We start from the raw sequence: 12,540 nt of genomic DNA on the forward strand, positions 1-12,540 counted from the left end.
GAGCAGTTTTATTTCATTCCTGTTCCAAACAGAGACTATTCCCATTTTAGCCAACAAAGTTCTAATAAAAATAATGGTGAACCTGCAAAATGCTAACTCACACTTCTCTGTTGCTACTCTCCTGCATTGAATTGAACACATAGCCAGACAAAACCACATGGCACATCATGACTGAGCAAAGTAGAGATTTCCAAGCAAGATCTGCTACCAGGAGTAAAGCACCCAAATGAGTTATCATTGCATAACCTACCGGAAGGTTCCTTGCTGAATCCAAATACAAAATCAGCAGTGCAGAAGAAAGACCATCATTGGCTTGGTTTTTGTCAGCTCTGATATCTGCCAGCACCTAGAAGGAAGGAAGTATCTCAGCAGGTTCATGCTCACCAAGGACAGGTTGTTCCCAGTTGACTGTACTGTGTCATTTATCATCAAGAAAAAAAGCTGAGAAATAAACCATTCAATGCATTCAACAGACCAAGGACAGAAACAGTATCTTTCAAATGTTATTTCATACCCTTAGATGCGTATGAAATAACAGTATTTATTAGCTGGGTCTTGGGGGCTCATGCCTGTAAATCTTCACTACTCAGGAAGCTGAGATCTCAGGCTCATGATTAAAATCAAGCCCATGCAGGAAAGTCAGCAAGACTCTTATCTCCAATTAACTACCAGAAAATGAGAAGTAGAACTGTGGCTCAAAGTAGGAGAGTGCTAGGTTTGAGCAAAAGAGCTCAAGGACAACACCAGACCCCAAGTTTAAAGCCCCATGGCCAGCCCCCCCACCCCCCAAAAAGAGGTTATTTACTAAAAGTACTCACACAATGATTATATCGTTCCGAATCTCTTCCATTACAAGCACAAATTTGAAGATCTTATAGAACAAGTATAATAACTTGCAATTCTTTAATGTTTTAACTTATTCCTGACATTACTGTAGTAACTAATGGCATAATAAAGACTAGTGTTATATACACATACACAAACTTACATACAGACATACATTTATGTGTGTATGTGTGTATTGTTCTGTTTTTTGTTTTTGTCAAGTAGCAACATGGTCAGAGACTGACCCTAGATCCTGAGTGACTGGTCATTAAGAACAGACCCTTCACGCACCTTGTCGAGGTTCGATGCGTCCGGTAATAGTGCAAGCCACTCCAGCTTTAAGTGCAGCTTTCCTTTGGGAACTTCGTCCAGTGAGAACCACTGAAAAAAGGTGCCATGTTCAGCAGAAGTTCTTATGAGTGTCAACTGAGGACTGAAACTGTCTCTACCAATACGGCACTGTGTGCTGACTGTGTGCATAGACAGTTCTTCAACAGCACAGAAGGACTTAATTTGCACTTAGTCTGTCCTGAGTATGTAATGACCTTGCCCTGACTGCCCAGAGACAAGCTAAAGGATCCATTCACCCTCACAAAACCCCTGTGAGGTTATGATCATGCTGTGTGTGGGAAAGCCAGGAAGGGGATATGCCCAAGTAGCACTGTACTCACAACCTGAGTTATAAAACTGTAATCCCGGAAGTGGTGCTGTGGCTCAAGTGGTAGAGCGCTAGCCTTGAGCTGGAGAACTCAGGAGCAGCACCTAAGCTCAGAGTTCAAGCCCCACGACCAACACACAAAAAAATAAATAAAAATAAGCAAAATTTCATTTCTTCTTTAAGAGCTGGGAAGGTGACTCAGTGGTAGAGCGCTTGCCTCACATGCATGAGGTCCTGGGTTCAATTCCTCAGCACCACATAAACAGAAAAAGCCAGAAATGGTGCTATGGCTCAAGGGGTAGAGCATTAGCCTTGAGTTTAAGAGCTGAGGGACAGTGCCCAGGCCCAGAGTTCAAGTTCCACAATGAACAAAAATAAATAAATAAAATAAAAATAAAAAAACAATAAAACTATAGCTCCTTTGTACAACCCCTTAAAAATAACAATTAAAAACAAAACAAAACCACAAGAGATAACCAAAGAGGGTCTTCAAACATCCAGTAAGGAAAGGCCTGGCAGAGCACAGGTCTTTGTCTATTCTGTTCAACACTGTGCTATGTCTGGACGCAGGTGCTCACGTACTGAAATTTAACTCAGATGCCCTTTCACATGTGATTCCAGATTCGAGACCCACGAAGCAGCCAGTCCCTCAGAAGCCTCCGGCTCAGAGTCCAAGAAGGCACACAGAATCACTTGCTACATGGACACTGAACCCTCATGGGCAGGAAAATTCTGCTTTAAAGGCTGCAAAGTCAAAATACTGATTTAGTTTTAAACTTCATGTGCCTCAATTTTACTCACCTTTTGGAAGCCAATTCAAATTCTTCTTGTGCAATTCTTTTTTTTTTTTTATTGTGAAAATACCATACAGAGGGGTTACAATTACATGGGCAAGGTAATGAGTACATCTCTTATTAAGCATTGTTGCCTCCTCCTTTGTTTCCCCTTCCCATCTCCCCAGCACCCCCGCCTGCCCCCCCTCCTCCCCACCCTTCCTGTTTAATTCTGTTAGTAACATCTCCGCTAGAAGTATTTTCTTGCTGTACATTTTTGTGGCACTTAGAGGTACCTTTAACAGGCTAATAAGTGCATGTTTGTCTCTGCTGTTCACTGCAGCTACAGTGACAATCCTCATTACTGAGCGGCTCACCTACATCTTTGCCCCAATGCCTGCCTTGGCATCAAGGTCTGTCTGCAATAGACAGTTGTGTATTCTATAAGAATTTCTAGCACAAGCCGGGCGCTGGTGGCTCACGCCTGTAATCCTAGCTACTCAGGAGGCTGAGATCTGAGGATCGCTGTTCAAAGCCAGCCCGGGCAGGAGAGACGAGGCCGTGAGACTCCTATCTCAAATAAACCACCAGAAAAACGGAATTGGCGCTGTAGCTCAAGTGGTAGAGCGCTCGCCTTGAGCTGAAGAGCTGAAGGACAGCGCCCAGGCCCAGAGTTCAAGCCCCACGACCAACAAAAAAAAAAAAAAAAAGAATTTCTAGCACATACTAAGTATTCTAGGCATTCCATCTCATATGACTCTTAACTTCATTTTTACTTTGTTGTTAAAGGCCTACGTTCTGTGTGTATGTATGAATGCGCATGTATGTGCTTATATGCATGTTCAGTGCTTATAAGGTGCATGCTGGACAAGCATTCTACCCCTGAACCCACCCTAGCACAGGCCTGCTAGATTCTCTGTATCTGTGAAGCACATGTCTCTTGTCCAGCTTCCCCACACTGGCTGAGTGGGAAAGTGAGCCGCAGCCCTTCTGGGGTCACAAACAGGAGGCAATGCTTCTTTCACTGCAGAAGACTTACTTCGTCTAAAAGGCGCTCCTTCTCCACTTCAATGAGATCAATCATAAGACTATAGGAAAAACAAAATACAGGAAAACATCTTTAGAACACCCATACTTTGTGACTAAAATGACCTCAAACATGCGCATTGAAAAGGTACTCCAGAAATGCAACCAAGTGCTAGAGTTTGCTAGGAAACAGGCTGCATTCCCTAAGGTTTACCCAGCATATTCCTAACAACGTCCAGAGAAGTAAGGACAAGACTAAGATTTAGTTTCTAAAAGTCAGAATTCCAAGATTGGCTCAGCTGAAATCAGAGCCATAAAAAATAAAAAATCATGGAAGTGGTACTGTGGCTCAAATGGTAGAGGGCTCACCTTGAGCTGAAGAGCTGAGGGACAGTGCCCAGGCACAGAGTTCAAGCCCCATGACCAAAAAAAAAAAAAAGCCAGGCGCTGGGTGGCTCACGCCTGTCATCCTAGCTAGTCTGGAGGCTGAGATCTGAGGATCATGGTTCAAAGCCAGCCCAGGCAGGAAAGTTCGTGAAACTCATCTCCAATAAACCACCAGAAAACCAGAAGTGGCGTTGTAGCTCAAGTGGTAGAGTGCTAGCCTTGAGCTGAAGAGCTGAGGGACAGTGCTCAGGCCCAGAGTTCAAACCCCATGACCGACAAAAATGAATGAATGAATGAATGAATGAATGAATGAATGAATGAATGAATGAATGAATAAATTATTTTTTAAAAAAAAACCCTAGTCTTTCCTACAATGTAGTATGCACTGAAAATATTGAGATATTTTTATCTCAACTCGCCGGGCACTCTTGGCTAGGCGCTGGTGGCTCATGCCTGTCATCCTAGCTACTCATAAGGCTGAGATCTGAGGATCACGGTTACAAAGCCAGCTCAGGCAGGAAACTCTGTGAGACTATCTCCTTTTTTTTTTCTTTTTTTTCTTATGTGGTGCTGAGGAATTGAACCCAGGGCCTCATCATGCAAGGCAAGCACTCTACCACTGAGCCACCTTCCCAGCCCCCCGTGAGACTATCTCCAATAGACCTCCAGAAAACCAGAAGTGGTGCTGTGGCTCAAGTGGTAGAGCACTAGCCTTGAGCTGAAAAGTACAGGGCAGTGTCCAAGCCCAGAGTTCAAGGCCTATGACTGACAAAAAAAAGAAAAAAAAAAAAAAACTCAACTCTCTTACATTACAAATTCTCTGCTGGTGCCGCTCCATTCCTGATCCCCAATCCCCATGGAGCAGTTGCTCTCGTACTGAATTGTAACTCGGACCTTCCACCTGCACTTGCAGACTCCAGACACACAGAGTATCCAGTCCTACAGAGGCCTTTGGGGCTCAGTTTCCAAAAAGAACCCTGCTCTATTTCCAAAACCTTTCTCCGGTTCAAAGGATGGCGTCCCCCACAGGAGTGAGAAGGACTAAGATGATTGTACTTGCACTTTCTCTTTACACACCCTTCCCTCTGCCCCTGCAGTCTAGGTCTTAGTGTAAACCCTCTTTTCGTAGCCCTGGTTGATCTGTTAGCCTCCAGTCTACACACTAAGTTTACCAGAACACATTTGATCTCACAACATTCCTCTTGAAGTTGCTTTTACTTCAGTTTTCTTTTGCAGCCACAGATACCCAAGTCAGAACACAACACATAAAATCTTAGATAGTCTCAAATCAGGTATAACATAAAAGATTACTTCAGAAAAAGCACAAACCTCAGCAATGTCACCCACTCCTAAACCTCAGCAATGTCACCCACTCCTGTGTGTGTGTGTGTGTGTGTGTGTGTGTACACGTGAACACGCGCATGCGTGCCAGCACTGGGGTTTTAACTCAGGTTTTGAACTCAGGGCCTTTGCTCATGGCTGGCACTCTACCTCTTGAGCCACACATCTTCAATTCCAGCTTTTTGCTAGCAACTAAAGAGAGACTCTTGAGTATTTGCCTGCTAGGGCTGGTTCTGAACCTTGAACCCTGATCCTCAGACAGACTCCTGAATACCTAGAATTATAGGCATGAGCCACTGGTGCCATGTTCCCTCCACACACACAATTACTAGGTTAAATAATATAGATTAGAAGGACTGTTACTGGTGGCTCACACCTGTAATCCTAGCTACTTAGGAGGAGGCTAATATCTGAGAATTACACTTCAAAGCCAGTCTGGGCAGAAAAGTCTGTAAGACGTTCATCTCCAATAAACAAGTAAAAAATCAGAAGCGGGATTGTGGCTCAAGTAGTGGAATACTAGCCTTGAATGAAGAAGTTATGCGAGAGATTAAGACCCTGACTTCAAGCCCTAATACCAAGGGGGAAAAAAGATCAAATAGAAAAATAATTTTTTGGTGATACTTTGAATTCAAGACCTCATTGTTAGACAAGCACTCTATCATTGGAGCCACATTCCCAGCCCTCTGCTTGTAGCTTGGGTCTGGTGCTTTTGTCTCAGCTGGGCTCAGGACTGCAAACTCTCCTACTCCTGTTTTCGGAGTAGCTAGTACTACGGGCACAGGCCTAAATCCAACAAACTGGCCCTAGAATTTTTTTTTAGCTCACTTTTTTTCAGCTATTAGTCATTCAACTGAAACAAAATAAATTGGTATTTATTATCACAATGTATAGGCCAAACTAAAAAAAGCTACTTTTACAAACTAGGACAAAGTACCCCTGTAGGCACCTGCACATAGGCATCTCTGAGTGTAGCCTCTGGACCTCTCATGTGTTTAACCCTGACTCAAGGGGTCCTAGGGCTAGCTGTTACTGCAACACACAACAGGACCCTTTTAGAAATAATAATACTTAGTGAGCTGGGAAGGTGGCTCAGTGGTAGAGCGCTTGCCTTGCATGCCTGAGGCCCTGGGTTCAACTCCTCAGCACCACATAAGCAAAAAGAAAAAAGCCGGAAGTGGCACTGTGGCTCAAGTGGTAGAGTGCTAGCTTGAGCTGAAGAGCTGAGGGACAGCGCCCAGGCCCAGAGTTCAGGCTCACGACTGGAACCCCCCGCCCCAAAAAAAAAAGAAGAAGAAGAAGAAATAATACTTGAAGAACAGAAGATGAAGCTGGACACTACTGGCTCTTGCCTATAATCCTAGCTACACAGGAGGGCTGATGTCTGAGGATTGTGATCCGAAGCTAGCCCAGACAGAAAAGTCTGTGAGACTCCTATCTCCAATAAACTACTTGGGAAAAGCTGGGAGTGGCACTGTGGCTCCAGTGGTAGAGCACTAGCCTTGAGCAAAAAGAAGCTCAGAGAGAGTGCCAAAGCCCTGAGTTCAAGACCCAGGACAGGAAAAGAAAAGAAAAGAAAAAGAAAAAAGAAAGAAAAGAGGGTTGGGAAGGTGGCTCAGTGGTAGAGCGCTTGCCTCACATGTATGAGGTCCTGGGTTCAATTCCTCAGCACCACATAAGCAGAAAAAGCTGGAAGTAGGAGCTGTGGCTCAAGTGGTAGAGCGCTAGCCTTGAGCTAAAGAGCTGAGGAACAGCGCCCAGGCCCAGAGTTCAGGCCCCATGACTGACAAAAAAGAAAAGAAGAGAAGGGGGAGAGGGGAGGGGAGGGGAGGGGAGGGGAGGGGAGGGGAGGGGAGGGGAGGGGAGGGGAGGGGAGGGGAGAGGAGAGGAGAGGAGAGGAGAGGAGAGGAGAGAGAAGGAAGGAAAGAAGAAGAAAGAGAGAAACAGAAGGTGAAACATTACATTTAAAAACGATTTTAAAATGTATTGAAAGCTCCTATCTGTGTCAGTGATAGCGGAGTTCCCACACTTCCCGTCACCTTCCTAAGAAGTCATCCTTGTCTGGGTCTTCATCAAAGAGTTCAATCTCCAATTCTTGTCCAGGGTGTTCATAGACTAAAGCCTGAAAAATGAACGGTTAGGAGTTATTGCCGCCTCCCTAAAGCTGTCATCTACTGCTTTGATGATTATAATATGACTATGTACTTTAGCAGTAAGCTGTTTTTATTATCAGACCACACATCTTCCTGATGTCTGAGCCATTCTAAAATACTTGCCCACAAAGCAGCATCTCACTGTGCTTGTTTCTGGTTACATGCATTACATCTTGTTGGGTCAAATACAACATCACCCATACCCTGTACAAGGCCCAGGACAGAGAAAAGATGCAGGATACAGAACCCCTGAAGTAATTCCATTCAGAATAACCACAGAATAACCACTGCCCAGTTAGCACTCAGAGAAAAAGAAAATAAGAAAGTCACAGGTTGACAAGGGCAGGGAGTCAGGAAGCAGGAGTAGCATAAATTCCATTATTGTTTTGAAGAATCCTGTCCTTTAAAAACCTGTACCTTTTGATCCAGCAATTCACAGTGAGGAGCTTCACATGTGGAAAACATTCACATTATACGTGTGCTGATAATATTGCACTGACAAGTACGAGTAAATGATGGTATTAACAACCATTCAAAAGAATGGTTGTTAATTAAAATCATGTACAGTTCAGCTCAGTATACTGCCCACACGTGTTAATTCTAATACTTGGAAGACTGAAGCAGAAAAATTGTAAATTCAAGGCAGTCTGGCCTACACAGTAAGACATTTAACTCAAGGGGGTCTCTGTTCATTGGCGTGTAAATACGTGTTTAATACATGCCTGCATGCGTTAAGTGAAAGGTTCACACAACAGAAGAATCTCACCTTTGTGTTTATATGTTAATAACCACGTGTAACATTTTATGATTAGAAAAATACATGAGAATATTTTGCCAATTATTTATTGTATATATGTATATATAAAACACTATATAATTAAGCTTTAAAAGTCTTCCTCATAACATTCTTGTTTGTTATGAGGAAGAGAAAATACTTTTTTAAAGATGGGAAATTAAAGCAAAGAAAATTTAAGCAATGGTTTACATTAGCCACACTGCTATGTGAAGTCTGGAACGAAAAGTGGCCATGCACCAACTCAGTGTCAAGTGCACCACACCAAGGAACCCAGCAGGACAAATTCCTTACCTCATATACCTCGTTCCATTTGGGACTCAGGTTCTCCTTGATGACCTTGCTCTGGAAGATCTGGTTTCCCACTCGGAGGATCCCATAGGGGTCTGACTTTCCTTTGACGAGACCCTTAAGGTAAGTATCTTTCCCCTGAAGATCCTGAGCTTCAATAAAATGTATCCTTAGAACACCCTGAAAAGAAGAACAAAGCATTTGTGGCTCATTGACAGAGATTGGTTGACAACTATGTATCTGACCCAGTTGGAAGAACTGGGGTGTCAGGAACACTGACTACAGAGGTCCTAGCATGGCAGTAAACGTAACCCCAAAGGAAACTGAAGACACAGAGCCATGCTGCTCACCAAATGATTCTACACTCTAGTTCTAAGTAATAACTGACATGAAGGTGCATCAGACCTGTTACTAAGTACTTCACAGGTAGTAACCACACCATCAATTTTTTGAAAAGTCCTATGAAATACTGTCATTAAACCAAGAGTAAACGGAAATTCTGAAATATGTATTACATGTAGACTTTAAGTAGTCTTTTCTCTAAAACGGCTGACAAAAAAAGTCCACTCTTCTTTCTTTCTTTCTTTCTTTCTTTCTTTTTTTGTTGATGATGGGGCTTGAACTCTGGGCCTGGGCACTGTCCCTCAGCTCTTCAGCTCAAGGCTAGCACTTTACCACTTGTGCCACAGTGCCACTTCCAGTTTTCTGGTGGTTTACTGGAGATAAGTGTCTCACGGACTTTTCTGCCCTGGCGGGCTTTGAACCATGATCCTCAGATCTCAGCCTCCTGAGTAGCTAGGATTACAGATGTGGGCCACTGGCGCCCAGCTTCATATTTCTTTCAAAGCAAACAAAGGTGGTAAAGTTTGGATGGTAAAGTAGGATGTCTTGTTCCATTTTCTCCCAACTCTTAAAAGGTTACAGAGTGACATTCCTGTCTCAATCAGCACAAGATAAGCTTCTCTGTGAATGAGCACCCTTAAAAAACATTGAAAATGGGGCTGGGAAGGTAGCTCAGCGGTAGAGTGCATGCCTTGCAAGCATGAGGCCCTGGGTTCGATTCCTCAGCATCACATAAACAGAAAAAGCCGGAAGTGGTGCTGTGGCTCTGGTGGTAGAGAGCTAGCCTTGAGCTGAAGAGCTGAGGGACAGCGCCCAGGCCCAGAGTTCAGGCCCCATGACCAGCAGAAAAAACAAAACAAAACATTGAAAATTTCTCCTTTATATTTTCATATGACTAAAGGTTAAATGATCTGGCAACATCTTTGTATAATATTGACCTTTAAGCCTTGGGATGGAGGGCAGCTGGAACCTGGAAGGTTCAATGCTCACTGCGCTCAGAGAAAAAAGGTCCATACAGTAAAGAAATATGTCAAGAAAGATTCCTGCATCTAATGTTAAAGAAAAAGACATTTTAATATGTAGTGTCACATTAAATCTACTGTGTGTGTTCATGCATGTTTGATGATTTATGTACTATTGTTGAGATCTAATTTAGTCAGGAAAAGTAAAAAGCATTAGGGAAACATCTCTACTTCAGGAAACAAAAACTGAAACAAAGGAGGTGTAGCTCAAATGGTAGATTACTATCTCCAAGCAAAAAAGCTAAGTGAGGGCTTGAGACCCTGAGTTCGTCAGTCTCTCTCTCTCAAACTCAAACACACACACACACACTTGAAACAGCACCAACTTACTCCTTATGTGAGTATAAAACAACCTAGTGTGCACCAGTAGTACTCCTTAATGCAAATAATGCATACATATAATAATACATGCATATATATATATATATATATAAATAATGCAGACTCATATCTGGTTTCTGACACTCTGGATTGTGAAAATCACTTACTCCACTATCCCTCATGACCAGAACTTCCTGTCTACCAAGCCTCACCACTTTGTGAGACTTCAGTTTGCTCAACTGAAGGTGATTGTATGTCTGTGATCCGCTGTGTGCCGAGTACAGTTATCATTTTACAGATGCAAAAGTTGATGCTAAGCTGGGGAAGGGTAGCTCACACCTGTAATCCTAACTACTTACGAGGCTGAGATCTGAGGATTGCGATTCAAAGCCAGCCTAGCAGGAATGCTTGTGAGACTCTTATCTTTGATTAACTACCAAAAAAGTCAGAAATAAAGCTGTGGCTCAAGTGGTAGAGTGCTAGCCTTGAGCATAAAAGCTCACGGGCAGCACTCTGCCCAGATCTGGTACCAAAAAGCAAACAAACAAAAAACAACTTTGACGCTAGTCATGCTCTGTCACATGTCCACAAAGTTCCACCAAGTTCCAGTTCTGCTGTTCCACTCTGCAGGCAGCTGCTGTCCAAGCGCCTCTGCTGCCCCCTTACACACTGATGCCAGCAGTAATCATATTACAATGTCCGAGAGACACCTACACAAGCCATCATATCACAATCTTCCTCGTCTCTCATGTTGCTAGGAGCAATGACAAACAAAGCACATACCCTCTGAAATGACTGAGGCTGTCAAGATGCTCCTAGCAGTCATTATGATTTACAGTAGTGTTTGCAGGACCTCTAAGGAGCTCAACCGAGGCTCATGAGCCCCTTGAGATCTCTGAGTCACAGGCACACCTGTTCAGCAGAGGGTGGAGAGCAGGACAGTCACCACTGCATCAGGACAGGACAAAGGTGGCAATGCAGACCTTCAGACAGACCTGGGGAATTACCCCACCCCAGATAACCCATGTCTGCACAAGTCCTTAAGGTATTTTTAGTGTTATAGATGCTATAGCATGCTTACCTTTGGTATAGGAAACCGCAACTGAGCTATCTGCACTTCACTGACAAGAGGAACAGTGATTCTATTGGGAAGCACCAGGTAGTTCGATATTATATCCAGAATGATAGTGTCGGATAAACCACTGTTAGTTTGAAGGTAAAGAACAAACAATCAGACATATCACCTTTAACAAACAATGAGCAAGCCACAATATGATGCAGTATCTATTGACAGGTAAGACACTTCAGCTGGGAAACTGCTATGATAACTACGAAGTAGAATTTATCTTCAGAATAGGTAAAATTCCCACTATGTTGCAATCTCCTAAAAAATCTTTTATACATTTCTGTGTAACTTCATTATAGACTTGATGTTGAGTAAGATACATTTCATTGATTTTTCAACTTGAAATACTTCATACACAAGAGTAACAGCAAACGTTGATTGGCCTATGCTTCTTACACATATTACATTTCCTACTACTACTGTATACTAGCTTCTGATGAAGCAAAAGAATTGTTTATTCACACTTTTATACTGAGTATTTTAATATTTGTCTATTATATTGCACTATAGAGCAAACTCTAGCCTATTATATAGTGCAAAAGATTTATAAGTTTACATTATTGTTATTATAGAGGTGATGTATGGAAGGATTACATTTACATGAGTCAGGCAATGGGTGCATTTCCTTTTGTGCAGTGTCTTCTGCCCCTCACTGCCCCGGCCTCTGCCTCCCGTCCCGGATGAGTCTCTCCCAGTCTCTGCCTCCCGTCTCCACCCGAGTTGTCCAGTGAGCTGCACTCCTGCACTTTCTCACCCATTTCCCTCGAGTTCTGTATCTTCCCTTCAACCCTCCTAAAGATGTATTTTGGAATATACCATACTTAAGGTAAGAAAACAGAGTATCACAAACTAAAATCTAAAAAAAGAAAAAGTAGAGGGGAGAAAAAAGAGAAGTCTCTTGTTTCCATATCCTGGAGTTCCTTTCAGTGTGTGCATTACTTTATGTAACTATGAAGAGACACATAGGCAGGCATTGCACCTTTGTTTCTCTAAGAGTACCCTCTTTTGGTTTCACAGTGTGTGTAGAGTTCTGTGTAATTTATCATATCCCAGTGCATTTTGCAAAAGAATATATTTGAATGTATCTTTTGCCTACTCTTTCTTATTAGCATATATTAGTCACAGAGATTTCACCATGACATTCACATATTTACAATATATTCCAATCAATCTTATCCCTTCTATTGGTCTCTTCCTCCTTTTTCCCATCCTAGACCAATTTTAGCAGGTTTCACTGTTCTATTTTTTTTGGTGGTGGTGATGGTGGTGGTCGTGGGGCTTGAACTCTAGGCACTGTCCCTGAGCTCTTCAGCTCTACCACTTAAGAGGTACAGCTCTACTTCTGGTTTTTGTTAGTTTTTTGAGTGGTTTATTGGAGATAAGAGTCTTACAGGGACTTTCCTACCCTGACTGGGTTTGAACTGTGATCGTTAGTTCTCAGCGTTCTGAGTAGCTAGGATTCAAGGTGCGCGGTACTAGCAC

General features: G+C 42.9%; 1 protein-coding gene across 2 annotated transcripts in view; it reads right to left on the minus strand.

Annotated features, from left to right (window-relative positions):
- The window catches only part of Esyt2 (extended synaptotagmin 2), a 98,824-nt gene that overhangs the window by 32,803 nt on the left and 53,481 nt on the right, over nucleotides 1–12,540 (minus strand). For both annotated transcript variants that reach the window (XM_069997209.1, XM_069997208.1), the window contains exons 8-13: nucleotides 11,014–11,134; nucleotides 8,251–8,427; nucleotides 7,050–7,132; nucleotides 3,296–3,344; nucleotides 1,117–1,206; nucleotides 251–346 (exon numbers count right to left, since the gene is read on the minus strand). In XM_069997209.1, the coding sequence (XP_069853310.1) occupies nucleotides 251–346; nucleotides 1,117–1,206; nucleotides 3,296–3,344; nucleotides 7,050–7,132; nucleotides 8,251–8,427; nucleotides 11,014–11,134 (616 nt within the window). The remainder of the gene's footprint in view (nucleotides 1–250; nucleotides 347–1,116; nucleotides 1,207–3,295; nucleotides 3,345–7,049; nucleotides 7,133–8,250; nucleotides 8,428–11,013; nucleotides 11,135–12,540) is intronic.

The sequence above is a fragment of the Dipodomys merriami genome, unplaced genomic scaffold (genome assembly GCF_024711535.1).
Source record: "Dipodomys merriami isolate MVZ:Mamm:240054 unplaced genomic scaffold, mDipMer1.0.p SCAF_5, whole genome shotgun sequence".
Taxonomy (NCBI): Eukaryota; Metazoa; Chordata; class Mammalia; order Rodentia; family Heteromyidae; genus Dipodomys; species Dipodomys merriami.